The 19,727-nt window shown below is 43.1% G+C and overlaps 1 protein-coding gene across 1 annotated transcript in view; it reads left to right on the top strand.

Moving 5' to 3' along the window:
* Positions 1-5,292: 5,292 nt before the first annotated feature.
* Positions 5,293-19,727, top strand: part of GUCY1B1 (guanylate cyclase 1 soluble subunit beta 1) — a 95,519-nt gene continuing 81,084 nt past the window's right edge. Inside the window, exons 1-2 of the mRNA XM_056562106.1 lie at positions 5,293-5,421; positions 8,616-8,689. Of these exons, the coding sequence (XP_056418081.1) occupies positions 5,419-5,421; positions 8,616-8,689 (77 nt within the window). The 5' untranslated portion in view covers positions 5,293-5,418. The remainder of the gene's footprint in view (positions 5,422-8,615; positions 8,690-19,727) is intronic.

Raw genomic sequence — 19,727 nt, 5'->3', positions numbered from 1 at the left:
AGGGGTACTGTGAGCATTTACCCCCCACTGGTGTCTGTCAGATCTTTGGAACAGTGGGCTGTACAACATTTTTAATTTGCACAGCCCACTGTTCCAAAGATCTGTCAGACACCAGTGGGGGGTAAATTCTCACTGCACCCCTCATTACATTCCGTGAGGGGTGTAGTTTGCGAAATGGGGTCACATGTGTTTTTTTTTTTTTGCGTTTGTCAAAACCGCCGTAACAATCAGCCACCCCTGTGCAAATCACCTCAAATGTACATGGTGCACTCTCCCTTCTGGGCCTTGTTGTGCGCCCCCAGAGCACTTTGCGCCCACATATGGGGTATCTCCGTACTCGGGAGAAATTGCTAATTTTGGGGGGCTTTTTTCCCTTTTACCTCTTGTCAAAATGAAAAGTATAGGGCAACACCAGCATGTTAGTGTAAAAAAATTATTTTTTTACACTAACATGCTGGTGTAGACCCCAACTTCACCTTTTCATAAGGGGTGAAAGGAGAAAAAGCCCCCAAAATTTGTTAGGCAATTTTTCCCAAGTACGGCGATACCCCATATGTGACCCTAAACTGTTGCCTTGAAATACGACAGGGCTCCGAAGTGAGAGCGGCATGCGCATTTGAGGCCTGAATTAGGGATTTGCATAGGGATTTGCATAGGGTTGGGCATAGGGGTATTCTACGCCAGTGATTCCCAAACAGGGTGCCTCCAGCTGTTGCAAAACTACAACTCCCAGCATGCACAGTCTATCAGTGCATGCTGGTAGTTATTGTTTTGCAACAGCTGGAGGCACACGGGTTGGGAAACACTGAGTTAGGAAACAGACAATGTTTCCCAACCAGTGTGCCTCCAGTTGTTGCAAAACCACACCTCCCAAACATTCTCAGGCATGCTGGAAGTAGTAGTTCGGCAACATCTTTAGAGCCAGATATTGCTGAACTACAACTCCCAGCATGCTTGGAGTTGTAGTTTTGCAACATCTGGAGGACCACAGTTTGCAGACCACTAATACAGTGGTTTCCAATCTGTGCCCTTCCAGATGTTGCAAAACTACAATTCCAAGTATGCCAAAACTGTCCAGGCATGCTGGGAGTTGTAGTTCTTCAACATCTGAAGGGCCAGATGTTACAGAACTACAACTCCCAACATGCCTGGACAGTAAGGGCATGCTGAGGATGTGTAGTTTTGCAACATCTGGAAGGGCACAGTGGTCTCCAAACTGTGGACCTCCAGCTGTTGCAAAACTGCAACTCCCAGCATGCCCAGACGCCAAGGGCTGTCTGGGCATGCTGGGAGTTGTAGTGTAAGGGGACAGTAATGGAGCAGTCCAGATCGCTTTACGGCGATCTGGAATGCTACAAAGGTCCCACAACGCCGCCGAAGATCAACTCACCTGTCGCCACCGCTGCCGTCTCTGCCACCGGGATCCGGGTCTTCAGGGATGAGGTAAGTAACGGGGCCGGGCCCCAGCACTCCCCTTTCCCCCGCCAAGTCCTCCGGTCTTCCTCCAGTCCTCTCCGGACTTCCAGGGGCCGGGCAGGGCGGGAGGAAGTAACCACCCCCCCCCTGCAATTGGTCGGATAACTAACCGAGGAATCGCAGGGGATAGGGGGAGGTGGCTTGCCACCTCGCTCCTCTACTTCAGCATGGTACTGGCTGTCTGTGACAACCGGGATCATGCAAAATTAACGGGCGGTCGGGTCCCAGAGACCCGATCAGCCCGGTATCGCCGCAGATCGCAAGGGCGATTTCCCTCTCGATTTGCGACGATTGCCGACATGGGGGGCCTACATGGCCCCCCTCAGCATTTTCCCTGGATGCTTGCTGAAGCATTTCAGCAGGCATCCGCTAACGATCTCTGGCCGGCGCGTGGCAGGGACCTGAAACCGTCAGGACGTCACAGGACTTCCTGGGTCATTAAGGCCCAGGGAGCCAGGACATCACGGGACGTCCTGGGTCCTTAAGGGGTTAAGCAGTGGTCCCCAACCAGGGTACCTACAGCTGTTGCAAAACACACGGACTGATATCTTTCAGCCCTTTGAGTACTGTAATAGTTGCTTGAAGGAACTTAAGTTTGATTTTGGAGTACCCCTTTTAACCAGTGGTTCCCTCCCAACCAGGGTGCCTCCAGCTGTTGCAAGACTAACGGACTGATATCTTTCAGCCCTTTGAATACTGTAGTAGTTAGTTGCTTGAAGGAACTTAAAGGAGTACTCTGGCTCGCACTTTTTTCCTTTTATCCCGTCCGGGCTGCAAAATAAAAGAAAACACACTTTCTCTTACCTGCCAACGAGCCCCCGGAGCTCCGGTACACTCCGGTACAGGTGTTCGGTCCCCGGGCTGTATTCTTCTTACTTCCTGTTAGCCCGGCACGTCACACGGAGCTTCAGCCTATCACCGGCCGCAGCGATGTGATAGGCTGAAGCTCCGGAGTACTCCTTTAAGTTTGATTCTGGAGTACCCCTTTTAACCTGCGGTTCCCTCCCAACCAGGGTGTCTCCAGCTGTTGCAAGACTAACGGACTGATATCTTTCAGCCTTTTAATACTGAAGTAGATAGTTGCTTGAAGGAACTTAAGTTTGATTCTGGAGTAGCTCTTTTAACCAGCGGTTCCCTCCCAACCAGGACTGATATCTTTCAGCCCTAAAAAGGGCTTTTTTGGGTGCTGTCCTTAACCCGATAACGACCATGGACGTCTATACTCGTCCAATGGCCGTTACCGGGGTATGACGCGGGCTCCCGACTCGAGCCCGCGTCATACCGGCCAGCCCCCAGCTGATTCCTGTAGCTGGGGGCCGGCGTTAATAGCCGGCATGCGGCGATCGCCGCGGCCGGCTATTAACCCTTTAGATCGCCGCTGTCAAAGTTGACAGCGGCGTCTAAAGGTGCCTGTATACAGTCCCTGGTGGTCCAGTGGGGTGGATCGCTCCCCCGCAGCGCGATCGCGGGGGAGCGATCCACTGCTGAGGTAGCCTGAGGGCTTACCTCTCCTCCTGTGTTGGCTCCGGCTCTCTGAATGATAAAGGCTGGCAGGACCAGGCTTTATCAATCGAGCGCAGAGCACACAGATGAATGGGATTGTATGCAATCCCATTCATCTGTATGAGGAATCAAATGATTCCTCCTAAAAGTCCCCTAAGGGGACTAAAAGTGTAAAAAAAAAAAGTTTAAAAAAAGTTTAAAAACACACACATTAACCCCTTCTTTATTAAAAGTTTAAATCACCCCCCTTTTCCCAAATTCCATATTAAAAATATGTAACCATAATAAAAATAAACATATGTAGTATCATCGCGTGCGTAAATGTCTGAACTATAAAAATATATCATTAATTAAACCGCAGGGTCAATGGCGTACACGCAAAAAAATTCCAAAGTCCAAAATAGCGTATTTTTGGTCACTTTTCATACCATAAAAAAAGGAATAAAAAGCGATCAAGAAGTCCAATCAAAATAAAAATGGTAACGATTAAAACTTCAGATCACGACGCAAAAAATGAGCCCTCAAACCGCCCTGTACGTGGAAAAATAAAAAAGTTATAGGGGTCAGAAAAGGACAATTTTAAATGTATAAATTTTCCTGCATGTAGTTATGATTTTTTCCAGAAGTGCGACAAAATCAAACCTATATAAGTAGGGTATCATTTTAATCGTATGGACCTACAGAATAAAGATAAAGTGTAATTTTTACCGAAAAATGTACTGCCTAGAAACAGAAGCCCCCAAAATTTACAAAATGGTGTTTTTTCTTCAATTTTGTCGCACAATGATTTTTTTTTCCGTTTCGCCATAAATGTTTGTGTAAAATGACTCATGTCATTCCAAAGTAGAATTGGTGGCGCAAATAATAAGCCCTCATATGGATTTTTAGGTGCAAAATTGAAAGGGTTATGATTTTTAAAAGGTGAGGAGGAAAAAACGAAAGTGTAAAAACAGAAAAATGCTTGGTCCTTAAGGGGTTAAAGCAGATGTTACACTTGTGCTTTAGGAGTAAACTGGACCCCAAATACACCACCTAGCAGCAACCTAGCTATTGCTTTCCCTATACAGCAGGAGCAGCTTCTCTAACCCTCCACTTCCTAAGCCTGCAGCATGCCGAATGAGGCTAAAATGGCGTCCGTGTAAGAGGTAGGAGGGTCTGGAAGGGAGGGACTGGTGCTGATTGGCTGTAATGTGTCTGCTGACTCTGACTCACAGGGTCAAAGTTTACTGCAATGTTAAAGTATAGGGGGCGGATCGAACTTCACATATGTTCACCCGGCGATGCAAACGCGAACATGCAAAATTCACCGGGAACTATTCGCCGGCGAACAATTCGCGACATCTCTATTTATCAAATTGAAGTAAAATAAAAGCTGAGCTGTGATTGGTTGCTATAGGCAAATAAGACAGTTTGGATAAAATTAGCTTTATTGTGTTAACATATCCTTAAAGAGTCTATGCATAGAAAGAATTTATGTTACCCACTATGAACTTACTCCACATCCAGTGCGGCCTTATCATACATACAAATACTTAAAGGGGTAAACAGCTGCTCAACATTTGGAAAAAGCTGTTCCGAACACTGGAGCCGACGCTGGGAGCTTGTGACATCATATCCCCGCCCACTCATGACATCACATCCCACCCCTTCAATGCAAGTCTATGGGAGGGGACCTGATGAAGAGGGGGTCTAAACCCTTGAAACACGTAGTCCACAGCGCTAAGAATAAAGAATCCTGTTTTATTTATTAATTTTTATTGTCCGCTTTGGTATCTCAATATCCTCATCGGGAGAGTACCAGGAGGATCGCTATTTATTCTGCAGTCTGCAGTTTTTCTCTACAATGTTAATTCTAATATACTACATAACAGTTGAACAGTTTCACCATACCCTAGTGAAGTAGCCATGTTTAGCCCTAAATCTTGATATGTGAACGCGTACCGTCTCAGGAATAACATGTTACATAGACTTCTGCTTACAGTATTTGTCCTACAAGATGATTTTGTATCACTTCATAACATCTGCATACATTGTATCAAATTTAAAAATGTTGTTTATTGTTTATCATTTAAACAGAAATAAATGTAACCTTCCCTTTCCCACAATGCAGCAGAGATACAGAGCTAAGCTGTGTCTTGACTGTGACTTTGCTGTTGCTGGAGCAACAAGAGGAGCTGAGGATGGTTCCTTTCTCTGTGTCTCAGCTCATAGCCCTGTCAGGCATCCTATGCTGAGGACTGGAGAAGGGGGGGGGGGGGGGAGTACAGCATCTGAGCTCCTATTGGCTGCTGCCTGCTGTTCATCATCAGGGGGCGGGTTCTGCTGTGGACTGGGCTCTGCTGCTGTACTGAGCTTCATTAGAGCTGCAGAGGCTGTCACTAAGTAACTCTTTATATACCATTTTCTTCTTGAAAGGGGAAAAGGGAACTCACCGGCAGAATGGTAGGTGCTTCATTTATTAAATTCAGTAGTAAATGTCATCTATAATATAGAGGTATGGACAATCATCAAGTGTAGATATATACAGATTTATATATACATTTCATAGGTTCATATCTTGCACTGCTGATACAATTGTCACATTATACCATACAACAATCACAAATGCTTATGTTTCTAACACGAAATCTGTGCACGCTTACAATAACTTGTGGGTGGATTTGTTCTACATGATCATTTAAAGCACATCCTGTTTTTCCTACACTGGAGCGTATTGCATACTAATAAATCCCATCATTATCATGTATTGTAGTGTCAGTACAGCTGCATTCCTAAATGAGCTCATTGTTTTCGTGGTGTCATAACATTTTCCGCTGTAACATATCAGATTTTGGCTATATGCAATATCTGTAGATACTCCATTGCATAACACTATTCTTGTGAATTGTGTTCCTGATAAATTATACGACCAAAGAGATGTAAAAGAGCGTCCACAGATGTACATAATGAAAACATTTCTTAGAAGGTGGCTGAGCTGTACCCCCAACATAAATAAAAGCGCACATTGTAATGATAGTTGACGTCAGTACATCAGCTGCGTCGTCATTTTGGAGAAGGCCCTGGACTGGATTCAAACGCGTCATGTTCACGAGGGACAAGTCGTAGTGCGTGTTTAATGTGCTTTACTTACACATACAGTTCACTAGTTTATAGTTACAAGAATTACGCGGTCACCTATCTGTTGAGTACATTTCGGACATTCCTTTTCTTGTAGCATTGTTTCAAATAACATTTTGAATACCTGTGTTTATAGTACCCTGACAATAATGGTGTAGGTTCGATCGAGCTTTATTTTCGGTACTTTATATTTTGTTTCTTGGGTTAGAAATCAAGGACAAATACTCAATACACAAATAACTGAAATGACACAAATGTTTGCACAAGACCATGTACAGAATAGCATTATGTGGTTAATAATGTGATGGATTTATCTGTGGAAATTGTAGATGATGTGGTATATAAAAACTGGAATGCAGACACTTGATTGTTACTCCTGAAACATGAAAGAGGGTTAATATATCATGTGCTGAACTATCTATCTCACATACAGTCAGCAATGCTGACAAAAAAGTGACATGGCAGCCAGCTGCTGTATTATGACATATGGTCGGTCTTATTGTAACAGTAATAAACAGTAGAGTTTTGCAGGAATTGTTATATATTGTAACTTAGTATGTTGTTATATATTGAGTCAAGATTTTTCTCTAATACAGAGCTACTTAAAAGGTATCTTCTCGTTTTCCACAAAAATACTGTAATACCCTTCCCAATATATTTGAGAGACTATGAAGAGTATATAGACCCAGTTTTGTCAATATTTCCTTTTTGTTACTTACTTTTTGTTGCTTACCCTGTATGCTTTCCTCGTGAGTAAGACCTTAAATTTCACTGCACTTCATTCTTCTCTCCAGAGTTTTTGTCATTTTCCTATAGCCAGGCTAGTAAGAATTGAACCCCCTTCCAAATGGGATGTAATTGGTGATGATCGGCACACTGGAGCAGTATATGGAACATCATCTCTTTCATTCAAATTGGTGCATTACAATCTATCTGATTAACATCTACCGGGGCATATAGGGCTTGTTCAAACAGGAAAAACACAGGTCAAAAACCTCATAAACGCTGCACAATTTTACTAACAAAATGAAACAGATATAAAAAAATAAAAAATAAAACAAAGCATGCAATTTTTTTATTGAAAACATAATTTTAATTATAGTTCACTATAAAAAGAAGCAGCAGCATAATGGCCATTATAAAGCAGAAGGGAACAGTCTAAGGTGTGAATTAAGCCCTGGGGTGCTTACATGCTAATGCAGACTTATTAAAACTAGTAAACCTGAAAAGGAGCATTTGCCCTTAACCCCCAATCTGTTTTAAAGGGGTACTCCAGTTTAAAACATTTTTTTTTAAAATCAACTGATGCCAGAAAGTTACACAGATTTGTAAATGGCTTCTATTAAAAAATCTTAATCCTTCCAGTACTGCTGTATGCCCCACAGGGAGCTCTTTTCTTTTTGAATTTCTTTTCTGTCTGACCACTGTGCTCCCTGCTGACACCTCTGTCCATGTCAGGAACTGTCCAAAGCAGGAGGAAATCCCAATAGCAAACCTATCCTGCTCTGGACAGTTCCTGACATGGACAGAGGTGTCAACAGAGAGAACTGTGATCAGACAGAAAATAAAAGAACTTCCTGTGGAGCATACAGCAGCCAATAAGTACTAGAAGGATTAAGATTTTTTTTTTTTTAAATAAAAGTAATGTACAAATCTGTTTAACTTTCTGGCAACAGTTGATTTAAAAAAAAAAAAAATTCCACTGAAGTACTGGCACTGATGTCAGCACCGCTTATGAATATTCATCCCCCCTCCCTTCAGTTTGGAGCAGCGAAGAGAGGGAGAGCTGGATGGAGGGGGGATGAATATTCATAAGCAGCGCTGACGTCAGTGCTAGTTAACCTGCAGAAGCCCCGCCCTTGCCAGTTACAGCAAGATATACACATAGAATAAAACTATAATTGTGGGCGAACGGCCGAGCGGATCCGGGTAAGGTAGGGCTCTTGGAATCAGCGTCTCCCGCACTATCCACCAGTACTGTGGATAGTGCAAGAGAACATATCTGACAGTTTTCCTTTAAGCTTGACAATGGCATCAAACTTAGCTCAACTCAGTAGCTCAGTAAGGCTGGGTTCACATATATCAGGTGTCCGGCATAGTTTCCCTCAGGTGTGCACCGGAGGGAAACTTATTCTAGAACTGATCCCATTTATTTGAATGGGACAGTTCCCAAGCATCCAGCGTCCCAATTTTGACCCCGGATGGTTGGACATGCTGGACAGCAATGGAGAGGGGAACACAGCTTGCTGCGTTTCCCTGTCCAGTACCAGAAACAATGGACGCCGGATGCCATACAACTGATGTATGTTGCCATCAGTTGTGGCATCAGTTGCGGTGAGGTTTAGGCTAAGTTCACCTATGCCAGATGCCGGACATATGTGAACCCAGCCTAATATAGCTGAATTTTATTAATCCAGGCTTTTCTGTGAAGTTCTTTACAGAAGGTCTGCTTACTTTTATTACATGTTTTATGGTTTGTCCATCTATTAGTAATTCCAAATGTTTCCATTTATTTATAGTATGGATTTGTCAACCATGCCTTGGAGTTACTGGTTATAAGGAACTATGGAGAAGAAGTATGGGAGGATATCAAGTAAGTTGGTGGAAGGAGCTTAATTCTATGTACATGTAATTGATTAATGTTTTTATTATGTACACATAAAACGTATTGGTTAAAGGGGTACTCCGGTGTAAATCATTTTTATTTTTTTTATGAACTGGTGCCAGAAAATTAAACAGATTTGAAAATTACTTCTACTAAAAAATCTTAATCCTTTCAGTACTTTTTAGCAGCTGTTTGCTACAGAGGAAAATCTGTATTTATTTTTTGTGTTGTCCACAGTGCTCTCTGCTGACACCTGATGCCTGTATCAGGAACAGTCCAGAGAAGGAGAAAATCCCCATTGCAAGCCTATGCTGCTCTGGACAGTTCCTGACACGGACAGAGGTGTCAGCAGAGAGCACTGTGGACAACATAAAAACAAAATTCAAAAAGTGAAGAATTTCCTCTGTAGCATACAGCTGCTAAAAAGTACCAAAAGGATTAAGATTTTTTAATAGAAGTAATTTACAAATCTGTTTAACTTTCTGGCACCAGTTAATTTAAACCAAAAAAAAAAAGTTTTCCACCGGAGTACCCCTTTAAGTGTCATTTTCATTTCAGGTAACTTTTGAGAGTATGTGTGTGTTTAGTTTATGTGTATTAGCACTATTTGTGTCCATAAAACTTGTATCTGGCATTTTCACCTGGTTACACTTCTCCAGGCTTCATCTTTAAATGTGAGAACTTTCCAAGAGCTCAACTCCATGGGGTATAGAAACTAGGTGCGAATATCTTTTTCATAATGAAATAGAAAGAAAAACAAGGTGCGCTGCTAGTGTAGGTGTTTTAACAGAGCTTCAATGTGCGCAGAAATAATTGGGAGCTTACTAGACGGTGTTGTGCTAAGGGCACAACACCTCAGCAGGCGTGTAAGCTCGCAGTGGTCATGGAGGTCAGCAGTCACGGGTCTTGTCCAGGTGCCTCTCGGTCAGCTGGATAGTGATGCAGAGATGTGGATAAGGTCCAAAAAGAAGGATATCCCAGACGGCGCTTCTCCTCCCAGGATGTTGCAATAAACCAATATTTTCTGTGGATTGCTGCATTGCATCTTTCCTGGGAGAAGAAGCACTCTCCATAGATTTCTTTCAGCAGTGTAAGCTGATCCTTTAGTGAAGCTGAAAGTTCATATTCTCTGTGCTATACAGATATTAAAGGTTCACCCTAACTGTGTAGAGCACTCCATTAATCTTCACTTTATAGCAAAGTGGCCAGAAATTAGTCTCATCTCGGTAAAAAAAAAAAGAAAGATATATGGAATCCCGCCTGGAGTTTGCAAAAAAAAAAAAACACCAAAAGGGCTCTCAAAATGCGAGAAACAAAATCCTCTGGTCTGGTGAAACCTAGATTGAACTTGGCCTAAATTCTAAGTGTCATATCTGGAGGAAACTAGGCACTGCTCTATACCAGCCCTACATGATCCCTAAAAAGAAGAATGGTGGTGGCAGCATCATGCTGTGGGGTGTTTTACAGTGACTATCAACTAATATGGAGTATTTTTTGGATATATTATATATTGTACAGGTACTGTATATGATGTGTGTACTATTGTTCTAATGTTGCTTATTATTATTGTAATCTTTTCTGTTTTAAACTAAAAGAACTACAGTGGCTGAGACAGGTAGACTGGCCTGGGATGAGGGAAAGCTGAATAAAGCAAAGTACACAGATATTCTTAATAAAAACTTGATTCAGAATGCTCTGGACCTCAGACTGGGGCAAAGGTTCTCCCTCCAAGGATTAGGGTTAGGGATTTTTTTTTTTTTGTATCAACTCACTCTAGAAAGTTAAACAGATTTGTAAATTACTTCTTTATAAAAATCTTAATCCTTAAAATACTTATCAGCTGCTGCATACTACAGAGGAAGTTGAGTTGTTCTTTTCTGTATAACCAAAGTGCTCTCTGCTGACACCTCTGGTCTTGTCACTGCCAAAGGGGCTTTAACTAAGTACTGTGTAAACGGTTTGAATGCTTATGTCAATGCAAATTAGCAAAGTGTTTTAACATTCTGTTTTTCACTTTTTATCATTATAGGGTATTGAGCGTAGAATGATGGGTGAATTATATTTGGGTTTTTTTTTAGCACAAGCTGCAGTATAACAAAAATGTGAACATAGTGAAAGGGTCTGAAGACCTCAAAACCTGTCCAGAGGAAAAGTTGCTGAGTTGCCCATAGCGACCAATCAGATCTCTTCTTTCTTTTTTCAATGGCCTTTTCTAAAAGGAAAGAAGCAATCTGATTGGTTGCTATGGCAACACAACAATATTTCCTCTGGACAGGTTTTGATTAATCTCCCCCTGTGTCTTTTGCTGATTTCTCCTGATTATGGCTCCAAGTAAACTTTTAATGCATTTGTTTATAGTTCAAAATGTTCTATATAACAACTTTTATAAAGTGTCTGCAACTTTGCCAACTCAGTAGATATCTCTGACTGATCCTGAGTAGCAATCTGTATAAAACTTCAGACCTGCATTGACAATTCTGCTTTTTTATTGAAAACTGCCAGCAAGCCTATCATAAGACAGAATTCTAAAAGTTCTTATAGGGAACTTTTTCCTACACAATTTACTTAGTAGTTCCATTAGTAAAGAGAACTTTTTGATAGAAATAGCTAGCTATAGCAAGCACTGAACTATTACATAGATTTTATCTCTCAAGGTCAATACTAGATGAGAAATGCAACTAGCTTTTTGGATTGACTAGTTCTATATTCATCAAAGATGAACATTCACTTCAAAATATCTTCAATTTTCCATCATTCCTTTGGGAAACCAATGATAGCAAATCTTTTCATTACAAACAACTTTGCATGAATCAATACAAGCAACAAGCAAATATAAGAAAGACTTTTGAAAGTTTGTCCCAGTAAGGGTCACAGCAGGTGGTGGATCCTCTGGGCCTGTGTGGATGATTATGTGAGCCGTTCCAGGGAGCGGAGTCTAAGGTGCTGCCGCAAAGCAGGATGGTCTTGCTGCGGCAGGGGGCACCCAGATCGCTACCCCTGGCGCAACTCGTCCACACAGGTTGCTGGGATGAAGCGTGGTACAGATGGATAAGGACTAGATGTGGTCAGGATAGCTGAAGGTCAGGGCAGGGTCAGGTCACGGAACAAGGATCAGGTACACGGATAAACAGGAACACAGGAAACACAGTAGCTTTCTCTCACGCACTAGGGCAACTAAGATCCGGCACCAGGAAGGGGAGGTGAACACACTTATAGGGAAGGAACAGGTGAATACACAAATTAGGGTGTATTGGCCCTTTAAATCACAGAGCTCCGGCACGTGCACGCCATAAGATGCGGGGGCACGTGCGCCAGGACTGAGAACACGGAAGACCAGGGAGGTGAGTGATGGACTGGAACTCGCATGCGGGAGCATCCCGCGATGTGAATTCCAGCCCCGCCGGCAGCAGGGACATGAGAGGAGAGTGCTCACGGCCAGCGTGTCTGACAGGACCGATGACGTTACAGTGCCCCCCCTTTGGTCTCCCCTTCTTTTTGGAGGGTTTCAGGAGTGGGCAAAGGCTTTAAGTGGTCCGCAAGTTTCTGTAGAATGGTTTTGTTATGGCCACAGGTAACGCAGAAATGAACAAAATCTGTGACATTGCGTTCAAGGTGCGGCCACCAGTAATGCCGATAGATCAGTTGAATAGTCTTCTGTTTTCCAGGGTGAACAGGCAGTAATGAAGAATGTCCCCAATTCAGGACTTTACGTCTCAGTTTAGAAGGTACAAAAGATTTTCCAGCTGGAACTTGCCAAAGATAGTCAGGAGCTAAAGGAATCAATCGTTTGGTAGGAATGTTATGCCTTGGCGTAGAGTCCAAACCTGCGACATTGCCTAAAGTTTTTGTTAGTAGGAGGAGGCGAAGAAATAATTTTAGACTGGATCGGCACAAGACAATGATTTTGGCAAAACTATCCCCAACATGTGATTTCACCAGATTTCCAGTCTAGTTGAGGAGAATGACGTTGAAGCCAAGGAAGACCAAGAAGAAGCTCCGAAGTACAATGTGGTAGCACATAGAACTCAATGTTTTCCTTATGCAAATCTCCTACTTGCATGATGAGAGGTTCAGTGCAGTATAGCACCTTACAGTTCAGATTTTGTCCATTAACAGAGGAAATGTACAAAGGCTTGGCAAGACGAGTCACTGGAAGATGGAATTTTGGGCCAGGGAAGCACCAATGAAGTCACCAGGGGAACCAGAGTCCAAAAATGCAGAAGCGTTGAAAGACGTCTTGGCAGGAGAAAAGACCTGAACTGGAATGATCAAACGAGGAGAGGTAATATTCACATTCAGGGATGCCACTCTTACTTGTCCAAGATGCAAGCGTTCTCCCGGATGCGGAGGACGTATAGAACAGACTTTGAGAATGTGCTCCAGACTGGCACAATGTAGGCACAAATTCTCAATGTGTTGGCGGGATCTTTCCTGATGCATTAGGCAAAAGCAATCCACCTCCATAGCCTCTTCGGAAGGAGGCAAAGAAGATGGTAGAGGAGGACGTTGGAACACAGGAGCCAGTCGGGGTAATCACCATGTTTGGGCAGGTTTTCTTTCCAAATGAAGTTGTTCCTGCCTCTCGGCAAAACGCACATCAATACGGGTGGCTAATTGGACAAGTTTGCTTAGGTTAGTAGGAGGATCTCGAGAAGAGAGAGTATCCTTGATTCCACTGGAGAGTCCATTTTTAAAGGTGGCACACAAGGCTACGTCGTTCCAAGCCAGTTCAGAAGCCAGTGTGCGGAATTGAACAGCGTAGTCACCCACAGAGGAGTTACCCGCTTGTGCGGGTTCTTCAAAAACTTTGCGGAATTCTGCAAGGAAGGCCGGCAGGTTCGAGGAGACCAGTAAAAAAATATAATAATATCGCTGGAACAGAAATTACAGTAGTTTTTTAGAATCTCCCCCAGAATGTCTGGGAGTTGCAGTTTTGCAAAAGCTGGAGGCACCCTGGTAGCAGAAATTAGTGTGCGACATGGGTATGCAGCAGAGCTGAATTTGTCATTATGTGTAAGCATGACCACGCACACACTCAGCTCTGCTACATACACCTGATCATACACTTAGCTCTGCTACATACACACACTCACACACTCAGCTCTGCTACATACACACACTCACACCCTCAGCTCTGCTACATACACACATTCACACACTCAGCTCTGCTACATACACACACTTACACACTCAGATCTGCTACATACACACTCACACACTAAACTCTGTTACATACACACACTCACACACTCAGCTCTGCTACATACACACACTCACACACTCTGCCCTGCTACATACACACAATCACACACTTAGCCCTGCTACATACACACATTCACACACTCAGCTCTGCTACATGCACACACTTACACACTCAGATCTGCTACATACACATCCACACACTCAACTCTGCTACATACACACTCACACACTCAACTCTGCTACATATACACACTCACACTCAGCTCTACTACATATACACACACTCAACTCGGCTGCATACACACACTCAGCTCTGCTACATACACAAACTCACACACTCAACTCTGCTACATAAACACACACACTCAACTCTGCTACATACACACTCACACACTCAGCTCTGCTACATACACATATAACACACTCAACCCTGCTGCATACACACATTTGGCTCTGCTACATGCACACACACTCAGCTCTGCTGCACACACACACACACACACACCCATAAACATAGACCTAACAGCTGTACCTCCTTCTCCCTCCCTGCACATACAGTGGTATATTCTTAGCTGTACAGTCACCATGGTTACACTACACAGGTGCAATCTCCTGCACCCATCAAGAACAGGGGGAGTTTGAATTTTACACAGTTCAAAGAATGAACTGTGCCAGGAAATATTTCACCCACACTATAACCTGGTGTATTATGCCGGTGTATTACCCCGGTGTATTATCCCGGTGTATTATCCAGGTGTATGGGGTTAGACTGCGGGTGAAGGCTGATCACAAGCATCCATAAACATTGCATTGTTTTTAAAAGGTACATGGAAAGGTGTTAAGTATCCCAGAGATAATCTGACAGGTGGCAGAAGCAGAGTAATCTCCTTGGAATCAATAATTTAGAGCATCTTGCTACGTGAAGTCCAAGATGGCTTATATTTGCGTTTAAAATTTGGTAATTGAGCAAGATTTCTGCGGGTAAATGAAATGTACGCAGTTAATAAATTTGTGCGTACTAATTATGTCACTCCAAGGTACATCAAAACCCACACATCTGGAGGAAATGCACCACCAGAATGTACACCAAAAAAGAGGCAAAAACTGCTTGCGCAAAATTTTGTGCAAAAATTTAAACACAAAACAGGGGTAAAATCTTTGATCTTTTTTTTTACATGTCCCTCAATGTGTGTGTATGTATGTGTGTGTATGTATGTGTGTGTGTGTGTATGTGTGTATTGTAAGGATTCCTCCTTGGGGATTAGCTCTGGGATCGTCCTGGTCACTTGCTACGGGACACGTTCCTCACAATAACACCACAGACCACAGTTCTGCATACAAGTCTGGCTCCTCGCCAGCTTTATATCCACAGGTTGCAGGTAAAACAAAACATAAACAGGAACAAAATAAAGTCCTAGACCGTCAGGTCACTGACTACACAAATCAGCATGCCCTGACTACGAACTGGTGAGCTACCCTCAGCCAGTTAAACATGTGTCTCCTGCAACCTGTTACTCACAGTTCATACCCGAACCTGGACCACTCGCAGCACCTTCAGCGCCTTCTGCGTGTTACCTAAACAGGGCCTGTGTGTCTCCCCCTCTAACAGCCAGCATACGGTTTCCAAGGGAGAGCCCCAACTATTCTGTTTCCTTTCCTTTTAAACACACTTCCCCAGGCCATTAATCAGGCCACAGGTGGAGTATTCTGCAGAGTTAGCAAGGGAAATACACCCTTTCCTTGTCACACTGCCACAGTATGTATATGTGTGTGTGTGTGTGTGTGTGTGTGTATGTTCCAGCATCACTTCCAAACGGCTTAAGATATTAACATGAAAATTGGCACACATGTTACTTATATGTCAACAACAAACATAGGATAGGTAATTTAACCCTTACTCACCCCTATTTGCCAGGGCCGGGTTTTTGTTTAAAGTCCCATACAAGTCTATGGGAAATATATGTTACTGCATAACTTCCAAACGGCTGGAGATATTTCGATAATACTTGGTCACATGTTACTTATATGTCCACTTAAAATATAGGATAGTTAATTTAACCCTTAACTACCCCCATTTGTGAGGGTCGGGGGTTTTTGTTTAAAGTCCCATGCAAATCAATGGGAAATGTATGTTCCCACATAACTTCCGGACGTCTGGAGATATTTAAATAATACCTGGTACACTTATTACTTCTATGTTAAATAAAAAGATATGATAGTTAAATTAACCCTTACCTACACCCTTACATAAATTAACCCTTACCTTCACTCTTACTCCACAAGCTCCGCTCTTCATCTCCTGGTGAATATGTCAATCTGGCTTGCATGCCATACCCCATCTCACAAAGAGAGGAGGTTGGGATAGGAGGTTGGGATAGGAGGTCGGGATGGGAGGATGGGATATGAGGTTGGGATATGAGGACAGGGAATGAGTTCAAGATAGGGGGACAGGATATGAGTACGGGATATGAGGATGGGATAGGAGGTTGAGATATGAGGACGGAATATGAGGATGGGATAGGAGGACAGGATAGGAGGACGGGATAGGAGGATGGGATAGGAGGATGGGATAGGAGGTCGGGATATGAGGTCGGGATATGAGCACAGGAAATGAGGCCAAGATATGAGGACAGGATATGAGGACGGGATAGGAGGTCGGGATAGAAGGTCGTGAAATTAGGTCGAGATATGAGGATGAGATATGAGGACTGGATATGAGGACGGGAGAGGAGGTCGGGATATGAGGTCGAGATATGAGGACGGGATAGGAGGTCGAGATATGAGGTCGGGATATGAGGATGGGATATGAGGACGGGACATGAGGATGGGATATGAGGATGGGATATGAGGTCGGGATATGAGGTTGAGATATGAGGACGGGATATGGGGACGGGATATGGGGTTGTGATATGACAACAATATATGGGGACGGGATATTAAGTCAAAAGCTTCCTCATTTGTTGATTTTCCTCCCCAACAAGGATGAGGAAAAAAAAAAACGGGCAATGCCGGGTACTCAGCTAGTATATATATATATATATATATATATATATATATATATATATATATACTGCTCAAAAAAATAGAGGAACACTAAGATAACACATCCTAGATCTAAATGAATGAACTAATCGTATTCAATTCTATTGTCTTTACATAGTTGAATGTGCTGACAACAAAATCTTACCAAAATTATCAATGGAAATTAAATTTATCAACCCACGGAGGTCTGGATATGGAGTCACACTCGAAGTGGAAAACCACACTACAGGCTGATCCACCTTTGATGTAATGTCCTTAAGTGTTTGTGGCCTCCATGTGCCGTATGACCTCCCTACAACGCCTAGTCATGCTCCTGGACAGTCTGCCAACTACGCCAACTCCTGGACAGTCTGTGGTGCAACGTGGCGTTGGTGAATAGTGTTGCTCGTGAATATTCGCAATGCGAATTTTATTCGCAAATATCGCATATTCGCGAATTTGCGAATATTCGCGAATATAGCACTATATATTCGTAATTACGAATATTGTTTTTTTTTATTTTTTTATTTTTTTCCACGGTACACATCACAGTGATCATCCCTCTCTGCTTCCAGCTTGTGTGGTGTAAAGAAGGCTCTAATACTACTGTGCGAATTTCTGCTTATGCTAATTTTGTATATGTTAATTTTCGCATATGTTAATTTTTCGCTTATGCGAAAAAAAAACGCGAATATTACGAATATGCAATATTCGCGAATATATGACGAATATTCGTCCATATATTCGCGACTATTCGTGAATTCGAATATGGCCTATGCCGCTCAACACTATTGGTGAATGGAGCCAGACATGATGTCCCAGATGTGCTCAATCGGATTCAGGTCTGGGGAACGGGCAGGCCAGTCCATAGCATCAATGCCTTCCTTTTGCAGGAACTGCTGTAATACTTCAGCCACATGAGGTCTAGCATTGTCTTGCATTAGCAGGAACCCAGGGCCAACCGAAATAGCATATGGTCTCACAAGGGGTCTGAGGATCTCATCTCAGTACCTAATGGCAGTCAGGCTACCTCTGTCAAGCACATGGAGGGCTGTGCGGCCCCCCAAAAAAAGACCCTCCACCAAACCAGGCATGCTGGAGGATGTTGCAAGCAGCAGAATGTGCTCAACGGCGTCACCCGACTCTATCATGTCTGTCACATGTGCTCAGTGTGAACCTGCTTTCATCTGTGAAGAGCACAGGGTGCAAGTGGCAAATTTGCCAATCTTGGTGTTCTCTGGCAAATGCAAAACATCCTGCATGGTGTTGGGCTGTAAGCACAACCCCCAACTGTGGACGTCGGGCCCTCATACCACCCTAATGGAGTCTGTTTCTTACCATTGGAGTGGAGACATGCACATTTGTGGCCTGCTGGAGGTCATTTTGGAGGGCTCTGGCAGTGCTCCTCCTGCTCTTCTTTGCACAAAGGCAGAGGTAGCGATCCTACTGCTGGTTTGTTGCCCTCCTACGGCCTCTTCCATGTCTCCTGATGTACTGGCCTGTCTCCTGGTAGCACCTCCATGCTCTGGACACTACACTGACAGACACAGCAAACCTGCTTGCCACAGCTCACATTGATGTGCCATCCTGGATGAGCTGCACTACCTGAGCCACTTGTGTGGGTTGTAGACTCAGTCTCATGCTACCACTGGAGTGAAAGCACCGCCAGCATTCAAAAGTGACCAAAACATCAGCCAGGAAGAATAGGAACTGAGAAGTGGTCTGTGGTCAACACCTGCAGAACCACTCCTTTATTGGGGTGTCTTGCTAATTGCCTATAATTTACACCTGATGTCTGTTTGCACAACAGCATGTAAAATTGATTGTCAATCAGTGTTGCTTCCTGGGTGGACAGTGTAATTTCACAGAAGTGGGATTGACTTGGAGTTACATTGTGTTGTTTAAGTGTTCCCTTTATTTTTTTGAGCAGTGTATATGTTATTATTAATAAACAACGTTCATGAGATAATATTTTTGTATCCTTGAATGTTATTACAAGATAATTTTTTGTTGCTATGTTAGAAGTATATGTCCATATTTAGGTTTTAAGGAATAATGGTCTATATAGCTACTTTTTTACTATATACTTTAAAATTGATGATTATAATGATTATTATTTAGGATTTAAAAAACAACATATGCCCATCACGTTTAACCTTCCTAAAACTAATTTAAATGGAAGGAAGGCAAATTCCCTGGCAATTGTAGCCAATTTTAATTCTTAAGGAAAAAATTCTTTTCTGAACTGCAAAGCAGTTGATACATAGTTTTTTTCCTATAACAGAGGACAATACAGGAATTTAGGTGCACTACTGTGGTAGATGTATACAAGGACTTTGGCTATTCCTCAACACTGATGTTAAAATTGAGACATTCGCCAGTGTATCCTTATATGAAGGACACACCAGAGCCCGCACACCAACGCCAAGGTTTCTCAAGTGGCATGGGACCTAACACTGAACTATCTGTGCGTGATAAGCAAAACCAGGGGCCAGTGGGCAATTACAGTAGCATTAGGCCCGACTTACAGCCTGCTCCCAGTAACCTCCAGTGTGACTGGGCACACATACAATGGGAGGAGGGAGACAGGTTATAAGCCCCACCCGAGTTGGTTGATATGTTGCCGGCCTCACAGGTGAACATTAATGCTGCCTTGATAGTGATCAAGGTGCATTAAATGTGGAGTTTATACACCTCCAAGTATAAGATTTAAACAACAACAAAGACGTGGTCTCAAATGGAAGGAGGTGCTCAAACCCAAATGCAGTTGTGCATATATACTGGGGGAGCAGATCCTGCCCTT

Source organism: Hyla sarda, chromosome 1, assembly GCF_029499605.1.
Source record: "Hyla sarda isolate aHylSar1 chromosome 1, aHylSar1.hap1, whole genome shotgun sequence".
Taxonomy (NCBI): Eukaryota; Metazoa; Chordata; class Amphibia; order Anura; family Hylidae; genus Hyla; species Hyla sarda.
The sequence above is the reverse complement of the archived record's forward strand: the minus strand, read 5'-3'. Positions and strand labels throughout refer to the sequence as shown.